We start from the raw sequence: 10,635 nt of genomic DNA, 5'->3' as shown, positions 1-10,635 counted from the left end.
GGAGCGTACAAGTGATGAAGTAGACAATATTTGTCCTTTTTGGGAACAACTCACAGGCTAGAACAGACAAAATTCTTGAGCGGAGGGAGAAAAGACGGACCGAAGAAAAAGCCCGCTTTACATTCTTCGGATAAAAGCCTGTCGAACAAAGATTTAAAATTCGGGCAAGCGTACTGTATGCGACTGACTAAAACCCAACACGTGCACCTAAACGTAAGTCTTCTAATAGTGAACAAACAGTCTGTATCAGGGTGATGCAGCAGTTCTAAAACGAAGAGCTCAGCGATAAGACGGGATAAGCGTGAATTAGTGTGATATGGAACAGCTGTCGGCGGCGTGGGAACCGCTACATCCGCTGCAAACGTGACAAAACTTGCACTGGGATCAAGTACAGCTCCCTTTGTTGAAGTCTCTGCAAACATTCTCAGAGCTGTTGGGTCCGACCATGGCGCGCCTGGTCTCGGAGCCGGCCGAAGAGCGAAATGGCCGGTTACGTAAGCAATTGCCAGCTGAGTGACCCGTAGATTGACACACGGAGCAGAGCTGAATAGCCTTACCAGTAAAGCATAGCTGCCACAAGTTAGCATCAATGGTATCGCAACGAAGCGATGTGTCGCAAGCAATATTAGAGCAAAAGTGTTGGTCGTACAAAAACCATGCTGAGGCCTGGTATATACCCGCAGCCTGTGAGATGGTTCGTTGGTACTTAAGCAGCCCTGTGGGTTTAGCGGGATAGGCCGTAACTAGCGTCGACGAATATAATGACCAAGCCTCTAGCCACGAAGCGAGCGATGAAATTGCCCGGCATTTACGGGGCGCCGCCAATGCTATTGTACCGGACCCGTCATCCAACTGCACACGCCAATTACCCGACTGCTCCTGAGAGGTCGCCAGTGGGGAGCAAAATCAGCCAGGAATACTGAAAAGTGGACATACTCACCTTTCACAATCTTCGATACCCATCGATCTGGAACCGGGAAATCCGCTGCAGGTACGGTCAAGGTGCCGGCCACTTGGTCGACGTGACGGGTTTCCGGTGTTGGCTGTTGATTATGACTAGCTAGAGCGGAAGTTATACATGGCTTGTGAATCCTAAAGGGCAGCATTTCAGCAATGATCTGTCTGAGTTGGATGGCTTGCCTTGACAAATGCACCGCCGCCCCCGTATAGCACATCAGACACCGACTGAGAATGAGAAGCTGATGGAGACGCTTGTGATAAAGCGACCTGATTCTGACCGCAGCTGAGAGACGTAAAATGCGCCGCCAGTCGAGCAATTTTGCGCCCGCCCGAGCCATCCAGTGCGAGATGAGCTGACGCCACGTGCAAATCAAGAGCCTTCTCTGACATTTCTGCCAAATCGACGGGTTTGGGGTGGCTCACCGGCGACCGGCTTGAAGACCCTCTCTTGGCACGTTTTCGACGAGACGCCATTCCGGATAAAATTTGACAATACTTCGGCTCAGCGTCCTTTCCAGAACAGCAGCGCGCAACCACGCAATGCAAGAACGCAATGAAGACAACGCAAGCGACAGTGGCAATACCACGAGGTGATGACCTCAGGCACGACGGCCAAGCCAGGCCAATAAGTGCCAGTGCAAAGCCACGCGCAGCTAATAACACTGGATACTAAACAAATAACACCGTCTACACTTCGATCCTGTAATTGAAACATGCTGACTAGCATTACGCTAACGAATTTCTAGCACAAGATACTGCAAACTACTAGTTACCAATCCATAACGTCTCCGTACAGCTTTAACTAATATTGTCGCCAATACCCATAGGGTCAAATTCGAAAAGAGTACAAACAAGTTAACAGAAGCATCTTTCCGACACCACATTTTGTGCGATCGGTTTCCTCACCGTTATGCTATATAATAGTTTGAATGGCGGAAACCCAGTCGGTACCTCTTGATAAACAAATAATAGGAGGTCTCTAGATACCTGTGAGGTTGTTTGAGCATGGCCTTCAAAGTGCTGTTGAACTTCTCAACAAGTCCGTTGCAACGAGGTTGTATACCGAGAATTTGCAAGCTGGCGAACATCGAGAAATCGAGGAACCTCGTCAATACATTCTGACACGAATTGGCTATCCATATCGCTGAGAATCTTCTCGGAATGCCCGGGCGACTGTAGATCCCAAATGGTGACTGTAGATCCCAACAAGCACCTTGGCTACTGACTCTGTGCTTATATTTCTTAGGAGTACGACTTCGAGGTATCGTGTAGCAGAGTACGCTAATGTGAGATACCTGCATGTGTTCGTTTGTACTAGGCAGATCATGCTAGATGTATGAGACCCGATGACCGACCAGATCAACAGCAACTCTCTTAAACGGCGAATTCATAAACATCATCTGTTATAGAAAAGCTTTCTGTAAGTATATCTGCCCTCTTTTCACGTTTTTAAAATTAGAAATATAACAATTTCTACAGCATCCGGCCACATCCTTGCGTCAGCCTGGTCAGTAGAAATTACTGAGCACTCCGTCTGTCGTCTTACGAGTGCCCAAATTGCCTGCCATAAATGAGTCGTGCGTCTGACATATGACTTTTTCAAGCAGAGGTGTAGGCACAGCGGTATAACCTAGTCACTGTGAAACAAAGATACGAGGAGGATTGACAATACACGGAAAGATACGGACCAATGCAGTTTGCCGACAGTCGAAGAGAGTGCCGATCGCTAACGTTGAGATAGATTTGCGTATTTGAAGGCAAGTGTCCAAGCCCTTTGCCTTCTCGACGCCATATACAATGTCATAATTGGACATGTGCCAGGGGTCTATGTCCGTCGATGACCCAGATCCGGAATGGATCGAAGTGCGTGCAGTAGCTACCAGAGCAAAAAGGTGCAGAGGTACGCCGGTATCATCGTTACAAAGCGCTGCAAAGAGATGGATTACGCTCAATAAAGGAGAGATCGTAAGGACGCAACAAGAAAACCGTTGCCTGACGAAATACGATCGTGTGCGAGAAAAGATGAAAGTCAAAGTGCAACAGGAAGCCAAATGCGAGATAAGAAATTAGGTATTACAGTATATCAAATATCTAAACATCCAATAGTAAACCATGACAAGCCAGTTAGACAAATTATGATCTCGGTATACGACCAGTGTCTGGCAATACTTTCACGGTCTCGCCACCAATCTTGCCTTTCTTACGGGCGTATGCCTCGAGGAGTATCAGCACGTTGCTATCCGTAAATGTGTGATCACTCTCGACTGGCGGATCGACGCGTTTCCATGCACGCTAGCACACACTCATTTGGCTGCGAGGGCGTTGTCTCTCCTGCATCTATTTTTCTTGCAGAATTGTCTTTCTTGTCGGTCACAGCACGGTTTTCCAATGTCTGGAAAGTGGCATTGGACATTATTACACATACTCACTGGGCCACGCTACACTTCAGCATTTCATGACTTCATGACTGACTTTTTCACATTTGAAGCATCGTCGTTTTGCTCTTTCTTTACATTCGACGGTTCTGTGACCATACTTGTTGCAAACGAAGCAGTGTAAACCTCCGCTACTGACCGCCCTTGCAGAGCCGACTGAGCCGCGCCACTTTTTGAAAACTCGACTTCAGCCAGCGAACGATTGCCGCATACTTCCGGTCTAAAGGTAGAGCTGATTAAATAAAATAATATATTTTTTCATCTACCAGATTGCGGTTCTACTAATTTGGTTACTGTTTTGAAGTCTCCTACGACTTCTCTTTTGTTACCTGGACTATATTCCCTGACCTCTGTGACAGCACACTGTGCGCATGCTCACTACTCACGGATATGTCATGGCGTCGTCTAATTTGTTGCAATCGAGCTTCGAATGCGAGCTTCCTTCTATTAGTGAAGTACGCCACCAGACTTCCAATTTCTAATTCCCCAAACGTGAGTTTGGAAAGAAGCAAGTCTCCAATCAAGCTTTTCAACCAGCGTGGTTCAAGCAGTACTCGTGGGTGCACCTGTACACGCCCAGCCAACCCACCCCTAGCGTGCGCTAAGCCACACTCTCTAACGCGTGCCAGACCGCTTCTTTTTCAAGTTGCTTCGGTCGGGTCTGCTTCAATATTATTAGTTCTTTAGTGACGTCGTAACTGATGTCACTATTGACGGCGGAGAATTGACTGCTGATGAATGTACCGCATACAGTTGTCGATTTCTAGCAGTCAAATCTTCTCGGCTGATTTGACTACTTGCGCACGGGGTATACAGGACCTTTTCCCGTAGGTGCGCGCTATAGGTCACGTTGGCAAGAGGAAAGTGTTCTTTCACAACAATGTCACTTATTGCTTCTGGGAAAGATTTGTCGATGCCTGACATATTAATTCATTTATGCTTTTGCAGTCGCATTATAAATTGCAGTGCTGACTTATTTAGTTATGGCTCAACTTTACAAGACTTACTTTGCTAGCCTTCCTTCTTGAGATTATATCTTTTCAGCAGAAACCCGTTAGCTGCGGGTGTAGTCTTGCGCAGCTACATCTGAAAGTATTGAGCATATATGTATCTAATACTCCATAACGTACGCTCCACCTGTCAGCAGAGAGCTCAAACTTCTAGTTGATGCATTTCGCAAAGCGCTCAAATTGTTAAAGATAACTACCTAACTTGTCTTGCCCGTCACGGAACGACGGCAGTTTTGGCGCTTTGGACCTCAAGAACTTCTTCTGCACGTCGCGGCTTATAAATAACGCACGGCAAGCTTCAATTTCTAACCTCGCTAGTTCCAACATGAGTCTCATTCTCAATTCCTCCCGTTCATGTTGTGCTTCAATCTTCTGCACTATACCTTCTCGTTTTTGCAGCGCCTGCTTTGCTTCTGCCTCGCGCTTCCGCATGTCTTCATCTGCTTCTAATTTGGACCTCTTCAACTGATTCTACTGAGACTTCTCGTTGCTTCTCTTCCCTCTCAATCCCCTGCTGTTCTATTACGAAAAATGTGAGGTCCTTGCACTCCAAGGTCAGCTTCCGTCCCACTTCGAAACACCTCCTGGTTACTTAACAGCGTGCCAACTATTGAACAATACTGATACTGGCTTGGAAGTTTCTCTAAACTGCCTGTTTCCTCACCTTGTCGCATTCTTTGATAAACCGCGCTCTACGTCAGGAGTGAGCTACTTTATCTATTCTCCCGGACAGATTGCCAGAATGTCACGAACTTGACTAGAAGGGTCTACTTTAGCTTGAGACCGTGGCCTCACACAGGATAGCGGAGACGACACGTTTTACTAGACAATAAAGTCGATGTGCACACAACACTTTTCTAACCGGCGCTCTTACGCATTCAATCAAACGCCAATTGGATTAGGCAAAACTAAACTCTTCCCTTACCGCCATAAAGCTTACGCACACGTTTTCTATCATATCTATTGCATGTACAAACGACAAACGACGTGACATCAGCACTGAGCAAGCTTCCCCAAGGAACACCAATTGCAACGTCAACTGTGATGCGGGCAACCTCAAGCGCGTAGCTCCAGAGGAGTTTTCCAACTTGTCAGGCACTAACATGCAATTTGTATAACATTTATATACAAGTATATATGCCGTCTAAAAAGAACATTTACCATATTTTGCAATAAAAAATTAAGCCATGTTTTGAAATTTATGTTGTTTGACAGCGTCTGTTATAAGAATGTGCTTAATTATGCTCGTAAGGACAATATTTCTGAGAATTAAAAGAGAATTGCGAAACTATTTCTACGAAAAACTCAGTTTTGAAAAATTGAGTATCGTATTATCTCGCTTAGAGGGGCAGGGGCTCTTATTTACAAAAAAATTGTACTATGTGCGTTTGTACAGTTGGGAATATGGTAAAATTAATTAAGCCATGGAATTCCCTGGAGCCTGTGGAGGATCACAGACAAAGGAAAGCATCGCTAAATAATTACAGTTCTGATGAAAGCTCGCAGCATTCCTAACTCATGTATAGAGCAATTGTCACTGACAATTCATTTGTGAAGGAAGCAACCAAATCAGAATCAGAAATAGGGCTATCAGTGATTTCTTCTTGCATCTGCAATCCTCCAGGAAATTCCATGGCTTCTACGCTATTCCGTAACCACACTGTAATTAATTAAAAAGGCACATAGTACCAAATGTTCTAACAAGAGCCCCTACCTTAGGCGTGGTACTACGGTAACGTATAAAAAAGAAAGAACGTGAAGTACAGTTTTTACTAAACATATTTCTTGTTGCCAATTGTGTCTCCCGCAGTATTCATCAGTGTATTCATCTTAATTAATTAGCGAAAACGTTGCAACATATAGACACGGTTGTTAGAAAAATCAGCGATCAAAGATTTGTGGTCAGAAGGGTTTGTGAGCTACCCACAAGAACATTGGCTGCTCCCCCAAACCTACTTCCAATTTGTAACCCCAGCGGCTGATGTACATATGTCACAGTTTAAGGCTTTTGCAGTTTGGTCAAAGAACAGGTATACAACTCCTGACCGAATAGGAGCACTTGTTTGTACGTTGCTTGTCCAAGGGAATTACGTTTGTACTCACCGCGATTTGCAAGCATGAATTTGCTATCGAAAGATTTTTAATGTTTCCACTTTCAAATGCAACTTTCTCACACTTGAACTGCGCGTGCGCGCACCCACCCATCCACCACCCACCCACCCACACACACACACACCCACACCCACACATGATTAAGCGCGTTATAGACCTTATTGTTGTATTTCTTGTTGTTTTCTAATTAGATAGAATATTTGCGCAGGCTGAATCATTGCAGACTTCAAAGCAACCATGCAAATCTAACACAATTGGGCCGAGAGGTTTTCCTGGTCCTATCAGTCAGACTGGAATGCCTGGCGTACCTAGAGCCTCTGGCCCTGTTGGAGCTGCTGGTCCTGCTGGCCTTGCTGATCCTCCAGGAAGAGCGGGAGAACCAGTAAGTAAACTGGTTCAACATGGACAACATGAGAATATGAACCTGCTTTTTATGCTACAGGGTCCTTTTGGTCTTCGTGGGTCACCAGGAGAAATTGGAATGAAAGGCGAAAAAGGAATACAGGGAGTAGGACAAAAGGTAACAGCAATCAGTATCGTACAACACTTCTAGCTGTACTAATAGTATAAACATGATATCTCTGCCTCACAGAATCGCTAATGCTAGAATCGTGCACTACCAGTACATAGTAGTGATTCGGTGAGAAAGAACTATCATTGTGTGTATTACATACCACATGTACAATTAACACATCATCTAAATCTTTAGCATGAAAAACATATAAATAATATGTTTTGTGTGATAGAGTCCCGTTGGTCCTAGTGGATTACCTGGAGAAACGGGAACGAAAGGTAAAAAAAGGAATGCCTGGAGTAGAACAAAAAGTACTAATAATCATTATCACACACATTTATCTAACTGGATTTGCATGCTTGTACGAAACAGGCGTTTTTATCAATATATTAATTAAGTTAACAGAATTTTTGTTCAAACATAAAGATAAAATATTTTTAGGGTAATTCTGGTGTACGCGGCAAAGGAGGTCCGAAAGGAGAAAAAGGAGTGGTGAGATCAACAATTTTTAATTTTCTAGTTTTGTTTCAGTTTTTAATTAATGCCAATAAAAGACCCTTTCGTTTTAATTCATTGTTTGTGTAAATTTAAGCAAGGAGATCGCGGTCTGCAAGGATCGTCTGGACTGATTCCTATGAAAGACATCGAGGAACTAAAGCAACTCGTCGGCAACTTGACCGAGAGCGTGTTGATAAGTCAAAATGTTGTATAGCTTTAGCATTAACTAAACGTTTGGTGTTGTGTGTGTTTTGTAGTCGATACATCAACAGGTTTGTAAGTATCGGAGCGATTTCTGTAAATAAGTGATCATTGCATGTTGTAATGATTTAGGTAGTTAGTCTCAACAACACATTGGAGTCTGTAAAGTTGCAGGTTGCAGTTGGCTGGAAGGTTTTTAAAAAAAGCAAGACGTTGCAGTTGCCTCGTGGCAATCGAGTCGAGACGACGTTTGATATATCAGAGTACAGTACGGTTTTGATCCATCAAAATATGAATTTGATGAAGTGCAAGTGGATGCCAAAACAGCTGGAGATCTGGACAGCAGTCATGAAACTTTAGTAACGTACTTCAATTCAAATCAGATTGACCAACCACGACATTATGTCCTCAATTCTCTTCGTCGCATTCTTATCCAATCGAGAAGAAAGTGAGCGCTACTTCGTTTAAACTCGCTGCTTACACTGCGCCTAGAGTAAGCAATGGGTATATCAAATTTACATTAGTGAGATTTCGAGTGACATTAAAATAGATGTTCGATCGAGTGACTTTCCTACGGGGACCAATAGACGGTTGACGCCATGTGAGTGAGTACAAGTCATGAATAAAGTGTAATTCAAACTTATTGTCGTTTTGCTAACGCTAAGTCTGGTTACCGCGTGCATCGATCCTACGAGCCAAAAGACTCTCGACGCTTTTGTTGCATGTTTGTATGCTAGCTGCATTTGCAGCTCTTAATTGTGTCCCTCAAACAATCTAGAGTCACCATACCTTGTGGTTTGCTAGATCGTTGTCCGTCGCTTCCACGTGTACACTTCAGTGAATTTTAACGAGGGCGTAGCGTGACTTCTTGAAATGGGGGGCTAGACTTCACGCTGCTAAGAGACACGCCCATTTTTTATTATTAATTTTTAATTAAATAATATGTTAATTAAATTATTGGCGCATCTAAACTACAAAAAAGGGATGCAAACTTGGACAATTTAGCCACGTTTTATTGAAAGTTTGTAAATAATATAGTATACATCAATAAATATTTGCATCGGTCACGAATTCTGTTGGACATGAACATCTACGAACACACCAACAAACATCAACAAAAAACTTTACAGAAATATGAGAATAAGTAAAAATACAGAACCACATAACTTAGCATTCATTACTAGAGCCTAGCCATTTAGCATGCATAGCACCAACGCCAGAAATCTTTCAACGCAAGTTGCAGGAAGCGTTGGAAGGGATGCAAGGATTCTAAATTGTTGCCGAAAACATTCTCATTGTCGGGGAAGTGTCATTAGAGTCCGCTGCCATTGCTGACTACGACGCAAGAATGCGTGCTTTCCTAAAACAATGTTGGGATTCCAACATTCAGCTAAGTACCGACTATAGTTACAATTTCGCGTTTCATAGTTGCAGTGAGTCGTCTCAAGCCAAGTTCGCAAAAGATTAAAACATTTTTATATACAAATTCCGCGTCCGATTGATATCCCAAGAATTCGTCGATTGCTCGAAGTTGCGACGGATCTGACACAATTTGTGCCCAATCTAGCAGAACTTTGTGCTCCTCTTTGCAACCTTACCCATGAAAGTGTCTAATGAAAATGAACAGACGCCGAAGAGCAAGCCTTCTGCGCTTTGAAGTCAACTCTAGCTGACGACAGTACCTGTTCTTCACTATTTCGATTCGTACATGCAAGGAGCTTGTGTTGCAAACCGATAAATCAGGGCTCGGTGCTGTTTTGCTGCAAGATAATTATCCAATTGCATACGCCATGCCGTCATGCCATGCATGTCGTCTATAATTTAGGAACAGCGGTACGGGCAAGTAGAAAAGAAGTTTCTCGGAATCATCTTTAGTCCTAAACATTTTGATCAATACACTTACGACCGCCCCGTCAGAGTAGAGACGGATCACAAACCTTTGCAGGCAATAATTATTGTAAAGAGGTCGCTTTATCTGGCTCTTCCACGAATACAGCGAATGATGCTGCGTCTTCGAAGATATCTTGATACACATATTACCACAAATCCGGACTACACTTTGCGAATGGGCCTATTTTCCGCGGGGTCGTAGATAAGGATGTTTTCGCATTGTCCAAAAACTATTTCTCTAGGTAGGCGTGTCCGATAATTTTGGGTTACCTGAGTTAATTGTGAAAGATCCATCTAAGCATAAGCCATTGATCAAAGATCTTGTAGAGATTAATAAAGATGACCTATCTTTCCAAAATGACAGCAACATAAACGCAGAATTAAGACTGTGGAAGTGCAAATGGAAGGTATTCTTATATAAAAAAACTACCAGACATTCTAAAAGCAGTACTTCTTATTGCAAGAAAATGCCAGTTTCAAATATTTTATTGCTCCCTTCAGCAGCTATCTACACTTTCTGTGGCAACATGTGAGTGCGAAAAAAGCATTATCTCTTTAGGTTGACGCAAAACGTACATGCGGCCGGTCGTGGGAGAGGACATACTTAGTGACTTGTCACTCATGCATTTCATTATGATAAAAAATAGACGTAGGTGCATGAGGATGTTGATATCTCGTGCTCTTAAGCACCGCAGAATACTTGCCTTACTTTGAAATACAAATTGGTAGAGGATGAGGTACAAATTGACAGAGAAAGTTTACAGTTTGTTGTTTTATCTGTTTAACTAAAGAAGTGGTAATTATACTAACTATCTAGATGTAGTAAGATATGGTATTGACCACGTAAAGTACTGAAAGGCATAGATTAAAGTTCAAAAGCAGAATTGTTTTGGTAGTGTCCAGTTAATTAAATATACTGCCATATTCTTTATTTAACTGCATGTACTCATTATGATGGGTGAGATTGTGTGGCCAGTACAAGCGTATATACCGTATAAGCTCAAATAATCCCGCG

At 43.2% G+C, this 10,635-nt stretch overlaps 1 protein-coding gene across 1 annotated transcript; it reads left to right on the top strand.

Moving 5' to 3' along the window:
- Positions 1-6,812: 6,812 nt before the first annotated feature.
- On the top strand, positions 6,813-7,993 carry LOC134198001 (pulmonary surfactant-associated protein D-like; the record flags this gene model as incomplete). Its single annotated transcript, XM_062667346.1, has 6 exons — positions 6,813-6,899; positions 6,960-7,037; positions 7,473-7,523; positions 7,624-7,734; positions 7,787-7,801; positions 7,863-7,993. Coding segments are annotated over exons 1-6 (473 nt in total), but the record flags the coding sequence as incomplete, so codon positions are not given.
- Between the last annotated feature and the right edge of the window lie 2,642 nt (positions 7,994-10,635).

Source organism: Corticium candelabrum, unplaced genomic scaffold (assembly GCF_963422355.1).
Source record: "Corticium candelabrum unplaced genomic scaffold, ooCorCand1.1 SCAFFOLD_38, whole genome shotgun sequence".
Classification (NCBI taxonomy): domain Eukaryota; kingdom Metazoa; phylum Porifera; class Homoscleromorpha; order Homosclerophorida; family Plakinidae; genus Corticium; species Corticium candelabrum.
This window is presented reverse-complemented; position numbering and strand designations above follow the sequence as displayed.